Source organism: Bos mutus, chromosome 8 (genome assembly GCF_027580195.1).
Source record: "Bos mutus isolate GX-2022 chromosome 8, NWIPB_WYAK_1.1, whole genome shotgun sequence".
Lineage (NCBI taxonomy): Eukaryota > Metazoa > Chordata > Mammalia > Artiodactyla > Bovidae > Bos > Bos mutus.
In genome coordinates this window covers 28,809,157-28,823,896 of record NC_091624.1, presented here as the reverse complement: position 1 = coordinate 28,823,896, position 14,740 = coordinate 28,809,157, and the positions used below count along the sequence as shown (strand labels likewise).

The following is a 14,740-nucleotide window of genomic DNA, read 5'->3' as shown; positions in this document are numbered from 1 at the left end:
AAGGTTATCATCTTATCTCCTGGATACAGTCGGCGGAAATGAGGAAGGGGAAGAAATACAAAGAAGCTCCCTCTTCAAGTGCTCGCGGAACCGCCTCTTCCGTGACTGGGCCTCCAAGCCGCCATCAGGTCGGGGTGGGTAGCTACGCCGTTGGGCCTCGAGAGGGATTTCAGCTCTCTTGAAGCGTAAGGACTGCTGGAGGACAGCTGTGGAAAAGTGCGCAGGGATGGCAACTAGCCGGAGACACTTGCGGGACCGAGTTATAGGCGCGGGAATTGCGCATGGTTCCCTTGCCTCCCCCGCCGAGTTCCAGAATGGTTCGCTCCAGGAGCGCGCGAGGCTTGAAGAGCCAGACCTGGCGCGCCCAAGTCAGGGAGCTTCACGTCAGCACAGCTCCATGGATTCCCAGCGGGCAAAAGCCCGCGCCTTGGAAGCCGAGATCGCTGCCTTGAGGCGGGCGTGCATAGAGACACAGGCGCCCGGGGACGACGACTCTCAAGTTTGGTACGTGGCATTCCCCATACCTGGTGAGGTGGGTGACAATCTCTTTACTAGAGGCGCCCCGGACCTCCCCACAAACTTTTCCCGAGCACTTGACGTGGGCTGGAACTTACCTGTCTGTAACAACAGGGGTGAAAGTGATAAGCCCACGCATGGACCCCGTTGTAAACATATTGCTGCTGCTACTGCTGCTAAGTCGCTTCAGTCGTGTCCGACTCTATGCAACCCCATAGACGGCAGCCCATCAGGCTTCCCCGTCCCTGGGATTCTCCAGGCAAGAACACTGGAGTGGGTTGCCATTTCCTTCTCCAGTGCATGAAAGTGAAAAGGGAAAGTGAAGTCGTACAGTCGTGTCCGACTCTAGCGACCCCGTGGACTGCAGCCTACCAGGCTCCTCCGTCCATGGGATTTTCCAGGCAAGAGTACTGGAGTGGGATGCCATTGCCTTCTCCATGTAAACATATTACCATATATTATTTGATTAAATCGCAGTCATTTAATTTCAAAGTATTCTCTTTCTCTTACTGGTAACACTCAGGGTGAAAGTCTTGGTTGTCTCCTTAGAAATCTTCCTTTTACTGATGATGAGCAGTATCTAATTGTTCAGTCCCTCAGTCGTGTCCGACCGACTCTTTGCGATCGCATGGACTGCAGCACGGCAGGCTTTCCTGTCCTTCACCAACTCCTGGAGTTGGTTCATACTCATGTCCACTGAGTCAGTGATGCCATCCAACCATCTCGTCCTCTGTCGTCCCCTTCTTCTCCTGCCTTCAGTCTTTCCCAGCATCACGGTCTTTTCTAATGAGTCAGCTTTCTCATCAGGTGGCCAAAGTATTGGAGCTTCGGCTTCAGCATCAGTCCCTCCAATGAATATTCAGGGTTGATTTCCTTTAGGATTGACTGGTTTGATCTCCTTGCAGTCCAAGGGAGTCTCAAGAGTCTTCTCCAGCACCACAATTCAAAGACATCAGTTCTTCAGCGCTCAGGCTTTTTTATTGTCCAGCTCTCACATCCATACATGACTATTGGAAAAACCATAGCTTTGACTATATGGACCTTTGTAAGCAAAGTGATGTCTCTGCCTTTTAATATGCTGTGTAGGTTTGTCATAGCTTTTCTTCCAAGGAACAAGTGTCTTTTAATTCCATGGCTATAGTCACTGTGCACAGTGATTTTGGAGCCCAAGAAAATAAAGTCTGTCATGGTTTCCACTGTTTCCCCATCTATCTGCCATGAAACGATGGGACTGGATGCCAGGATCTTCATTTTCTGAATGTTGAGTTTTAAGCCAGCTTTTTCACTCCTCTCTTTCACCTTCATAAAGAGGCCTTTCAGTTCCTCTTCACTTTCTGCTTTAAGGGTGGTGCCCCCTACATATCTGAGGTTATTGATATTTCTCCTGGCAATCTTGATTCCAGCTTGTGCTTCATCCCACCTGACATTTCGCATGATATACTCTGCATATAAGTTAAATAAGCAGGGTGACAATATATAGCCTTGACATACTCCTTTCCCAATTTTGAAAATTGTTGTTTTCAAACAATAGTCTGTTGTTCGGTATCTGGTTTTAACTATTGCTTCTTGACCTGTACAGGTTTCTCAGGAGGCAAGTAAGGTGGTCTGGTGTTCCCATCTCTTGTGAACCACACAGTCAAAGGCTTTAGTGTAGCCAATCAAGCAGAAATAGATGTTTTTCTGGAAATTTCTTGTTTTGTCTATGATCCAATAGATGTTGCCAGTTTGATCTCTGATTCCTCTGCCTTTTCTAAATCCAGCTTGAACATTTGGAAGTTCTCGGTTCACTTACTGTTCAAGCCTGGCTTGGAGAATTTTGAGCATTACTTTACTAGCATGTGAGATGAGTGCAAATGTGTGGTAGTTTGAACATTCTTTGAATTGCCCTTCTTTGGAATTGGAATGAAAACTGACCTTTTGCAGTCCTGTGGGCACTGCTGAGTTTTCCATATTTGCTGACACATTGAGTTCAGCACTTTCACAGCATCATCTTTTATGATTTGAAATAGCTCAACTGGAATTCCATCACCTCCTCTAGCTTTGTTCATAGTGATGCTTCCTAAGGCTGACTTGACTTCACACTCCAAGATACATGGCTCTAGGTGACTGATCACACCTTTGCGGTTATCTGGGTCATGAAGATTTTTTTTGCATAGTTGAAGATATTTTTTTGCATAGTTCTTCTGTGTATTCTTGTCACCTTTTCTTAATATCTTCTGCTTCTGTTAGGTCTATGCCATTTCTGACCTTTATTGAGCCCATCTTTGTATGAAATGTTCCCTTGGTATCTCTAATTTTCTTGAAGAGATCTCTAGTCTTTCCCATTCTATTGTTTTCCTCTATTTCTTTGCATTGATCACTGAAGAAGGCTTTCTTATCTCTCCTTGCTATTCTTTGGAATTCTGCATTCAGATGGACATATCTTTGCTTTTCTCCTTTGCCTTTAGCTTCTCTTCTTTTCTCAGCTGTTTGTAAAAGCTCCTCAGACAACCATTTTGCCTTTTTGCATTTCTTTTTCTTGGGAATGGTTTTGATCATCGCCTCTTGTACAGTATTATAAACCTCCATCTATAGTTTTTCAGGCACTCTATTAGATCTAATCCCTTGAATCTATTTGTCCCTTCCACTGTGTAATCATAAGGGATTTTATTTAGGTCATACTTGAATGGCCTAGGGGTTTTCTCTACTTTTCAATTTAAGTGTGGATTTTGCAATAAGGAGTTCATGATCTGAGCCACAGTCAGCTCTCCAGTCTTGTTTTTGCTGACTGTATAGAGCTTCTCTGTCTTTGGCTGCAAAGAATATAATCAATCTGATTTCAGTATTGACCATCTGGTGATGTCCATGTGTAGAGTCTTCTCTTGTGTCATTGAAAGAGAGTGTTTGCTATGACCAGTGTGTTCTCTTGGCAAAACTCTGTTAGCCTGTGCCCTGCTTAATTTTGTTCTCCAAGGCCAAACTTGCCTGTTACTCCAGGTATCCCGTGACTTCCTCCTTTTGCATTCCAGTCCTCTATAATGAAAAGGACATCTTTTTTGGTGTTAGTTCTAGAAGGTCTTGCAGGTCTTCATAGAACTGTTAACTTCAGCTTCTTCAGCATTAGTGATTGGCGCATAGACTTGGATTATCGTGATATTGAATGGTTTGCCTTAGAAATGAACAGATATCATTCTGTCATTTTTGAGATTGCACCAGAGTACTGCATTTCAGACTCTTTTGTTGATTATGAGGGCTACTCTATTTCTTCCAAGGTATTCTTGCCCACAGTAGTAGTGGTCGTCTGAATTGAATTCAGCCATTGCTGTCCGTTTAGTTCACTGATTCCTAAATTGTTGATGTTTTCTCTTGCCACCTCCTCCTGTTTGACCACTTCCAATTTACCTTGATTCATGAACCTAACATTCTAGGTTCCTATGTGATATTGTTCTTTACAGCATTGAACTTTACTTCCACCACCAAACACATCCACAACTGAGCATTGTTTCAGATTTGGCTCAGCCTTTTTATTTCTTCTGGAGCTATTTCTCTGTTCTTCTCTAGTAGTGTATTGGGCCTCTCTTGACCTGGGGAGTTCATCTTTCAGTGTTATATCTTTTTGCCTTTTCATACCATTTGTGGGGTTTTCAAGGCAAGAATACTGAAGTGGTCTGCCATTCCCTTCTCCGGTGGACCGCGTTTTGTCAGAACTCTCTACCATGACTTGTCCATCTTGGGTGGCCCTACATAGTATTGCTCATAGTTTCATTGAGTTAGATAAGGTTGTGATCTATGTGATCAGTTTGGTTAGTCTTCTGTGATTTTGGTTGTTTTTCTCTTTATGACTTACTTCGCTCTGTATAACAGGTTCTAGGTTTATCCGCCTCACAAGAACTGACTCAAATTTGTTCCCTTTATACCTGAGTAATGTTTCACTGTATATATGTACCATGTCTTCTTTATCCATTCATCTGTTGATGGACATCTAGGGTGCTTCCATGTCCCAGCTATTGTAAACAGTGCTGCTCTGAACATTGGGGTGCATGTGTCTTTTTCAGTTACGGTTTTCTCAAGGTATATATCCAGTAGGGAGATTGCTGGGTCATGATAGTTTTATTCCTAGTTTTTAAGGAATCTCCATACTGTTCTCCATAGTGGCTGTATCAGATTACATTCCTACCAACTGTGTAAGAGGGTTCCCTTTACTCCACAGCCTCTCTAGCATTTACTGCTTGTAGATTTTTTGATGATGACCATTCTGACTGATGTGAGGTGATACCTCCCCGTAGTTTTGATTTGCGGTTCTCTAATAATTAGTGATGTTGAACATTTTTTCATGTGTTTATTGGCCATCTGTATGTCTTCTTTGAAAAAGTTTGTTTAGGTCTTCTGCCCGTTTTTTGATTGGGTTGTTTGTTTTTCTGATATTGAGCTATATGAGCTACTTATATGCTTTTTTGGAGATTAATCCTTTGTCACTTGTTTCTTGTTGGCAATTATTTTTTTATATTCTGAGGGTTGTCTTTTAATCTTGTTTATTGTTTCCTTTGCTGTGGAAAAGCTTTTAATTAGATCCCATTTGTTTATTTTTGGTTTTATTTACATTATTCTAGGAGGTAAGTCAAGGAGTATATTACCTATGTTATCCTCTAAAAGCTTATAATTTCTGGCCTTACATTTAGTTCTTTAATCCATTTTGAGTTTGTTTTTGTGTATGGTCTTAAGAAGTGTTGTAGTTTCATTCTTCCACATGTAGCTGTCCAGTTTTCCCGTCACTAGTTATTGAAGAGGTTGTCTTTTCTCCATTGTATACTCTTGCCTCCTTTGTCAGAGATAAGGTGCCCATAGGTGCTTGGGTTTATCTCTGGATTTTCTGTCTTGTTCCATTGGTCTCTTTCTATTTTTGTGCCAGTACTAAACTGTCTTGATGAATGTTGCTTTGTAGTATAATCTGAAGTCAGCAGGATTGATTACTGCAGCTCCATTTTACTTTCTGAAGATTGCTTTGGCTATTTGAGGCTTTTTGTGTTTCCATACAAATTGTGGAATTTTTTGTTCTAGTTCTGTGAAAAATAATTTTGTGTTCTAGTTCTGTTGGTAGTTTGATGGGGATTGTGTTGAATCTGTAGATTGCACTGGGTAGTATAGTCATTTTCACAATATTCATTCTTCCAGTCCAAGAATATGGTGTATCTCTCCATCTATGTGTGTCATCTTTGATTTCTTTCATCAGTGTTTTATAATTTTCTGCATACTGATCTCTTGTCTGTTTAGGTAGACTGATTTCTAGGTATTTTATACTTTTTGTTGCAGTGGTGAATGGGATTGTTTCCTTAATTTGTCTTTCTAATTTTTCATTGTTAGTTTATAGGGATGCTAGGAATTTCTGTGTGTATTAATTTTATATTCTGTGCTTTTACTAGTAGCTCTAGTAATTCCAGTTGAGCTATTTAAAATTCTGAAAGATGACGCTGTGAAAGTGCTGCACTCAATACGCCAGCCAATATGGAAAACTCAGCAGTGGCCACAGGACAGGAGAAGGTCAGTTTCCATTCCAATCCCAAAGAAGGGCAATTCAAAGAATGTTCAGACTACTGCACAGTTGCATTCACATGCTAGCAAGGTAATACTCAAATCCTTCAAGCTAGGCTTCCATTGTACACAAACCGAGAATATCCAGATGTTCAAGCTGGATTTAGAAAAGGTAGAGGAGCCAGAAATTAAATTGCCAACATTCATTGGATCATAGAGAAAGCAAGAGAATTCCAGAAAAACATCTATTTCTGCTTCATTGACTACACTAAATCCTTTTACTGTGTGGATCACAACAAACTAGAAAATTCTTAAAGAGGTGGGAATAACTGACCACCTTAGCTGCCTCCTGAGGGAACCCTGTATGTAGGTCAAGAAGCAGTAGTTAGAATGGGACATGGAACAACAGACTGGTTCAAACTTGGGAAAGGAATCAGTCAAGGCTGCGTACTGTCACCCTGCTTATTTAATTTCTATGCAGAGTACATCATGCAAAATGTAGTCTGGATGAAGCAGAAGCTGGAATCAAGATTGCTGGGAGAAATATCAATAACCTCAGATATGCAGATGATACCACCCTTAAAAAAAAGAGGAACTACAGAGCCTCTTGATGAAAGTGAAAGAGGAGAGTGAAAAAGCTGGCATAAAACTCAACATTGAAAAAACTAAGATCATGGCATGTGATCCCATCACTTCATTCCAATAGATGGGAAAAAAGTGGAAACAGTGTCAGACTTTATTTTCTTGGGCTCCACAATCACAATCACTGTGGATGGTGCTTAGCTATGATATTAAAAGACACTTGCAAAAAAAAAAAAAAGAGAAAAGATACTTCTTCTTGGAAGAAAAGATATGACAGACCTGCTGCTGCTGCTGCTGCTGCTAAGTCACTTCAGTCGTGTCCGACTCTGTGCGACCCCATAGACAGCAGCCCACCAGGAACCCCCGTCCCTGGGATTCTCCAGGCAAGAATACTGGAGTGGATTGCCATTTCCTTCTCCAATGCATGAAAGTGAAAAGTGAAAGTGAAGTTGCTCAGTTGTGTCAGACTCTTAGCGACCCCATGGACTGCAGCCCACCGGGCTCCTCCATCCATGGGATTCTCCAGGCAAGAGTACTGGAGTGGGGTGCCATTGCCTTCTCCATGACAGACCTAGACAGAATATTAAAAAGCAGAGACAGCTGTTTGCCTATAAAGGTTTGCATAGTCAAAGCTGTGATTTTTCCATTAGTCATATATGGATATGAGCATTGATCATAAAGAAGACTGAGCACTGAAGAATCAATGTCTTCAAACTGTAGGGCTGGAGAAGGAAGACTCTTGAGAGTCCCTTGGACTGCAAAGAGATCAAACCAGTCAATCCTAAAGGAAATCAACTCTGAATATTCACTAGAAGGACTGATGCTGAAGCTGAAGCTTCAATACTTTGGCCACCTGATGTAAAGAACCAACTCATTGGAAAAGACCCTGATGCTGGGAAAGATTGAGGGCAAGAGGAGAAGGGGGTGACAGGATGAGATGGTTAGAAGGCATCATCAACTCAAGGAACATGAGTTTGAGCAAACTCCAGGAGATGGTGAAGGACAGGGAAACCTGGTGTGCTGCAGTTCATGGGGTCTCAGAGTTGGACATGACTGAGCAACTGAGCAGCAACTAGTGATTTTCTGGTGGCATCCTTAGAGTTTTCTGTGTATAGTGTCATATCATCTGCCAACAGTGAAAGTTTTACTTTTTCTTTTCCAATCTGGACTCCTTTAATTTCTTTTTCTTTCCTGATTTCTGTGACTAGGACTTCCAAAACTATGTTGAATAATAGTGGCGAGAGTGGGCACCCCTGTTTCTGATCTTAGAGGAAATGCTTTCAGTTTTTCACCTTTCAGAAAAATGTTCGCCGTGGGTTTGATGTATATGGCCTTTATGATGTTGAGGTATATCTTTCTGTGCCTATTTTCTAGACAATTTTCATCATAAATGGGTGTTTAATTTTTTCAAAACTTTCTCTGCATTTATTGATGTAATCATATGGTTTTTATCTTTCAGTTTGTTAATATAGTATATCACATTGATTGATTTATTATGTATATTGATGAAATTCTTGCATGCTCAGGATAAAGCCCTCTTGATCATGCTGTATAATCTTTTAATGTCTTGTTGGATTCTGTTCACTAGACTTTTGTCGAGGATTTTTGCATCTATGTTCATCAGTGATATTGGCCTATAATTTTCTTGTGGTGTCTTTGTCTAGTTTTGGTATTAGGGTGATGGTCCAGTACTCTTGCCTGGAAAATCCCATGGACGGAGGAGCCTGATGGGCTGCAGTCCATGGGGTCGTGAAGAGTCGGACACGACTGTACGACTTCACTTTCACTTTTCACTTTCATGCATTGGAGAAGGAAATGGCAACCCGCTCCAGTGTTCTTGCCTGGAGAATCCCAGGGACGGGGAAGCCTTGTGGGCTGCCATCAATGGGGTCGCACAGAGTCGGACACAACTAAAGTGACTAAGCAGCAGCAGCAGCAGCCTTGTAGAATGGGTTGGGAATTTTCCTTCCTCTGCAATTTTCTAGAAGGATTTAAGCAGGATATGTGTTAGCTCTTCTCTAAACTTTTGGTAGAATTAGGTGAGCTTTTTGAATTCATGTCACTCGTCAAATATCAACATTTTTCACCATTATTTCTTCAAATAGTCTCTCTTCCCCTTTTCCTCTTGCTTTTTCCTCCTGTACTTCCATGATGCATACATTGGTCCTTATGGTTGTGTCCCCACTAGTCCCTTGGGCTGTGTTCGCTTTTCTTCAGTGTTTTACTTCCTGTTCCTCAATCTCCACATCCATTATCTTCTCTTCAAGTTCACTGATTGATGCTTCTCTACTCTTAAATCTGCATTTCAATTCCTCTAGTGAATTTTTCATTTTATTTATTATAGTTTTCAGCTCCTGAAATTCTTTTGGTTTCTTTTTACACGTCATTTTCTTAACTTTCTCCAGATCTTCCTGTATTTCTTTGAGTACCTTTAAGACTTCTATTTTAAAGTCTTTGTCTGATATATCTGCCAATAAGTCTTTTTTTAGGGACAGGTTCATTTGAATATTTTTTTTCCTTTGAGAGTGCCATACTTTTTTTTTTTTTCTTTCTGTATGCTTTGTGATATTTTGTTGAACACTGGACATTTTAATTTAATACTGTAGTAACTCTGGAAATCAGATTCTCCCCCCTTCCCCAATATTTATACTTTTTTGTTACTGTTTTAACTTTCTTTTTGTTATTTGTGCCTTATACTGTATTGAGCCATATCATTAAAAAACATAGAATGCCTCACGAATTTGTATGTCATCCTTGTGCAAGGGGATTACTAATCTTCTCTGTATTGTTCCAATTTTAGCATTTGTGCCACCAAAGTGAGCACTAATTATGTCTTTTCTGAGCTTTTCCTTCAGTATGTACATCATTTTCTAATTTTTCCCATATATTTAGTTGGATTTTTGCATGTCCTAGTCTTTAATGTCTGAATCCTAAAAAGGTAAGATAATGAAGATGGGAAACAAAATGCAGCAGCTCTTTTAGTATCCTTAAAGTTATCTCAGTCAGAGGGTAGGGGCTTGAAACAATAACTCCCCACCTCTTTGTCTGCATCTATGTGATCAGAAGCAGCAATCAGCAATTGGAGCACATGTACCCAGTATTTGGGGGACAGTCCTTTTTTGCCCACCCTTGCTCCCCTAAGCTGTATGCACACTGCTCCCAGAATATGTGCACAGCACCCTGCCATGTTTTTCAAGTAGGCATGGGTACTTACTTACTGTACTAAGAGCTGAAATTGCCCCAAATTTATTGTACCTTATTTATTTACCTTAAAGCATTCTCTGTGAGGTTGCAAGCATTCAGTAGTCTCCTGAGTTCTAAAAAAGTTATATTAGACAGATTCTGCCTTGCAATTGCTGCCTGACTGGGGAGTAGATTACTGGTTCTTCCTACTTTGCCATCTTCATAGAATCCTAGATCATCGACTTTTAAACTGAAGTCTCTGGGTAGATTTGCTTTGAAGGAAAAAAAGCTTCTTGTGAACACCTAGTTTTGAACAAAAAATATATGCTACTAAAACAAATATGCAAATAATAAACTACAAAACCATAAAGCCCATAACCCCAGTTCATTCAAAATAACATCATTAATTTCAATGGACCAATGGTATTTTGTTCAAAACAAATTACTATTATGAATGAGTCTTTTTTCAGTTCAATTGCTCACTCGTGTCTGACGCTTTGCAACCCTATGGACTGTAGCGTACTAGGCTTCCCTGTATATCACCAACTGCCAGAGCTTGCTCAAACTCAGTGTTCATCGAGTCGGTCATGCCATCCAATCATCTCATCCTCTGTCGTCCCCTTCTCCTCCTGCCTTCAATCTTCCCCAATATCCGGGTCTTTTCCAAGGAGTCAGTTCTTCACATCAAGTGGCCAAAGTATTGGAGCTTCAGCTTTACCATCAGTCCTTCTGCTGAATATTGAGCACTGATTTCCTTGGACTTACTGATTGGATATCCTTGTAGTCCAAGGGACTTTGAAGAGTTTTCTCCTCACCGCAGTGCAAGAGCATCAGTTCTTCGGCGCTCAGCTTTCTTATAGTCCAACTCTCACATCCATACATGACTACTGGAAAAACCATAGTTTTGACTAGACAGACCTTTGTTGGCAAAGTAATGTCTCTGCTTTTTAATATGCTCTCTAGGTTGGTCATAGTTTTTCTTCTAAGGAGTAAGCGTCTTGTATTTCATGGCTGTGGTTACCATCTGCAGTGATTTTTGGAGCCCCCCAAAATAAAGTCTCTCACTGTTTCCATTGTTTCCCCATCAGTTTGCCGTGAAATGATGGGACCGGATACCATGATCTTAGTTTTTTGAATGTTGAGTTTTAAGCCAGCTTTTTCACTCTCCTCTTTCACTTTCATCAAGAGGCTCTTTAGTTGTGCTTCGCTTTCTGCCATAAGGGTGGTGTCATCTGTGTATCTGAGGTTATTGATATTTCTCCCAGCAGTCTCGATTCCTTCTTGTGCTTCATCGAACCCGACATTTTGCATGGTGTACTCTGTATATAAGTTAAATAAGCAGGGTGACAATACACAGCCTTGACGTACTCAATTCCCAATTTTGAAATAGTCTGTTGTTTCATGTCAGGTTCTAACTGTTGCTTCTTGACCTGCACCAGTTTCTCAGGAGGCAGGTAAGGTGGTCTGGTATTCCCCATCTCTTGAAGGATTTTCCAAAGTTTGTTGTGATTTGCACAGTCAAAGGCTTTGGTGTAATCAATAAGGCCAAAGTAGATGTTTTTCTGGAACTCTGTTGCTTTTTCAATGATCCAGCAGATATTGACACTTTGATCTCTGGTTCCTCTGTCTTTTCTAAATCCAGCTTGAACATGTGGAAGTTCATGGTTCACATACTATTGAAGCCTGGCTTGGAGAATTTTGAGCATTACTTTGCTAGTGTGTGAGATGAATGCAACTGTGCAGTAGTTTGAGCATTCTTTGGCATTGCCTTTCTTTGGGATTGGAATGAAAACTGACCTTTTGCAGTCCTGTGGTCACTGCTGAGTTTCCAAATTTGCTGGCATATTGAGTGCAGCACTTTCACAGCATCACCTTTTAGGATTTGAAATAGCTCAACTGGAATTCCATCACCTCCTCTAGCTTTGTTGGTAGTGATGCTTCCTGATGCCCACATGACTGCTCGTTCCAGGATGTCTGGCTCTAGGTGAGTGATCACACCATCATGGTTATCTGGGTCATGAAGATCTTTTTTGTTTAGTTCTTCTGTGTATTCTTGCCACCTCTTCTAATATCTTCTGCTTCTGTTAGGTCAGTAAGATTTCTTGCATGAAGATCTTTTTTGTATAGTTCTTCTGTGTATTCTTGCCACCTCTTCTTAATATCTTCTGCTTCTGTTAGGTCCATACTATTTCTGTTAGGTCTTTTATTGTGCCCATGTTTGCATGAACTGTTTTCTTGGTATCTCTAATTTTCTTGAAGAGATCTCTACTCTTTCCCATTCTATTATTTTCCTCTATTTCTTTGCATTGATCACTGAGGAAGACTTTCTCATCTCTCCTTGCTATTCTTTGAAATTCTGCATTTAGATGGATATATCTTTGCTTTTCTACTTTGCCTTTAGCTTCTTTTCTTTTCTCAGCTGTTTATAAGGCCTCCTCAGACAACCATTTTGCTTTTTCGCATTTCTTTTTCTTGGGTATGGACTTGATCACTGCCTCCTGTACAATGTCATGAACCTCCATCCATAGCTCTTCAGGCCTTCCGTCTATCAGATCTAATCCCTTGAATCTGTTTGTCACTTCCACTGTATAATTGTAAGGGATTTGATTTAGGTCATACCTGAATGGTCTAGTGGTTTTCCCTACTTTCTTCAATTTAGGTCTGAGTTTTTCATTAAGGAATTCATGATCTGAATCCACAGTCAAACCCTGGTCTTGTTTTTGCTGACTGTATAGAGCTTCTCCATCTCCATGTGTAGCTCTTATGTTGTTGGAAGAGCGTGTTTGCTATGACAAGTGCATTCTCTTGGCAAAACTCTGTTAGAAGTGAAAAAGAACTAAAGAGCCTCTTGATGAATGTGAAAGAGGAGAGTCAAAAAGTTGGCTTAAAACTCAACATTCAGAAAAGTAAGATCATGGCATCCAGTCCCATGACTTCATGGCAAATAGATGGGGAAACAATGGGGAAAAAAAGAGAGTATTCACTCTCAAATGACATAGTGCTATTTTCTCTTAGAAAAGAAGAGACACCAAAGGCAAGGAAGAAAGGGAAGGATATACCCATCTGAATGCAGAGTTCTGGAGAATAGTAAGGAGAGATAAGAAAGCCTACTTAGGCGAACAATGCAAAGAAATAGAGGAAAACAATAGAATAGGAAAGCTAGAGCTCTCCAAGGAAATTGAAGATACCAAGGGAACATTTCATGCAAAGGTGGGCCCCTTGAGCCAGACATCCTGGAATGTGAAGTCAAGGGGTCCTTAGGAAACATCACTATGAACAAAACTAGTGGAGACGCTGGAATTCCAACTGAGCTATTTCAGATCCTATAAGTATGCTGTTAAAGTGCGGTGTTCAGCATGTCAGCAAATTTGGAAAACTCAGCAGTGGAACAGGACTGGTAAAAATCAGTTTTCTTTCCAATCCCAAAAAAACAGAGTGCCAAAGGATGTTCAAACTACCATACAATTATGCTCATTTCTCATGCTAGCAAAGTTAAAGTCACTCAGTTTTCCAACTCTTTGCAACCCCCGTGGACTGTATCCCGCCAATATCCTCTGTCCATGGGATTCTCCAGAAAAGAATACTGAAGTGAGTACCTATGCTCTTCTCTAGATTGGTTGCATAAAAGGATCATTAAATTTCTGGTTAATTTCTCCAGGCCACATACTAGAGTAGTAACCATTCCCTTCTCCAGGAGATCTTCCCAACCCAAGGATCAAACCCAGGTCTCCTGTGTTGCTGACGGATTCTTTTCCATCTGAGTCACCAGGGAAGACCAAGAATACTGGAGTGGGTAGCTTATCCCTTCTTGAAGGGATCTTCCCAACCCAGAAATCAAATCAGAGTCTTCTGCATTGCAGGCAAATTCTTTCCCAACTGAGCTACCAAGGAAGCACATATGCTGGTGAGGTAATGCTCAAAATCCTTCAAGCTAGGCTTCAGCAGTATGTGAACTGAGAACTTCCCGACATACTGGCTGGATTTAGAAAAGGCAGAGGAACCAGCGATCAAATTGCCAACATTCATTGGATGATAGAAAAGGCAAGAGAATTACAGAAAAACAGCTACTTCTGCTTGCCAATACACATAGATGTTACGCAGGTTTGATCCCTAGGTCAGGAAGATCCCTTGGAGAAGAGTATGACAACACACTCCAGTATTCTTGCCTGGATAATTCCATGGGCAGAGGAGCCTGGTGGTCTATAGTCCATAGGGTTGCAAAGAGTCAGACAGGACTGAAGCAACATAGGACTGGAATACTCTGCTTCATTAAGTACACAAAAGCATTTGACTGTGTGGATCACAAGAAACTGGAAAATTTTTAATGACTTGGGAATACCAGACTGCTTTTACGTGCCTCCTGAGAAACATGTATATAGGTCAAGAAGCAACAGTTAGAACCAGACATGGAACAACAGACTGGTTCAGAATTGGGAAAGGAGTCTGCCAAAGTTGTGTATTGTCACCCTGCTTATTTAACTTAGATGCAGAATACATCATGCAAAGTGCCAGTCTGGATGAAATACAAGCTGGACTCAGGATTGCTGGGAGAAGTATCAGTGACCTCAGATATGCAGATGACACCACCCTTATGACAGAAAGTGAAGAGGAACTTAAGAACCTCTTGATGAAAGTGAAAGAGGAAAGTGAAGAAGCTGATTTAAAAACTCAGCATTCTAAAAATGAAGATCCTGGCTTCTGGTCCCATCACTTAATGGCAAATAGATGGGAAAACAATGGAAACTGTGAGAGACTTTATTTTCCTAGGCTCCAAAATCACTGTGAACATTGACTGCAACCATGAAATTAAAAGAGGCTTGTTCCTTGGAAGAAAAGATATGACTAACCTAGACAGCATGTTTTAAAGCAGAGACATTACTTAAGTCAGTCCTTAGTATTCATTGGAAGGACAGATTTTATTTTTTCTTGGACTTCAAAATCACTGTGAATG

The 14,740-nt window shown here is 40.9% G+C and overlaps 1 protein-coding gene and 1 non-coding gene across 3 annotated transcripts in view; one reads left to right on the top strand and one right to left on the bottom strand.

Moving 5' to 3' along the window:
• Positions 1 to 98: 98 nt before the first annotated feature.
• CENPP (centromere protein P) overlaps positions 99 to 14,740 on the top strand; it is a 237,069-nt gene continuing 222,427 nt past the window's right edge. Inside the window, exon 1 of one of the 2 annotated variants that reach the window (XM_005901835.2) lies at positions 99 to 504. In XM_005901835.2, the coding sequence (XP_005901897.2) occupies positions 227 to 504 (278 nt within the window). In that variant the 5' untranslated portion in view covers positions 99 to 226. Of the gene's footprint in view, positions 533 to 14,740 lie in introns of both variants that reach the window. The other variant, XM_070375280.1, reaches the window with a different exon arrangement.
• On the bottom strand, positions 9,324 to 9,430 carry LOC138989068 (U6 spliceosomal RNA). The gene has a single exon (XR_011465301.1). It is a non-coding gene; the product is annotated as a U6 spliceosomal RNA (small nuclear RNA).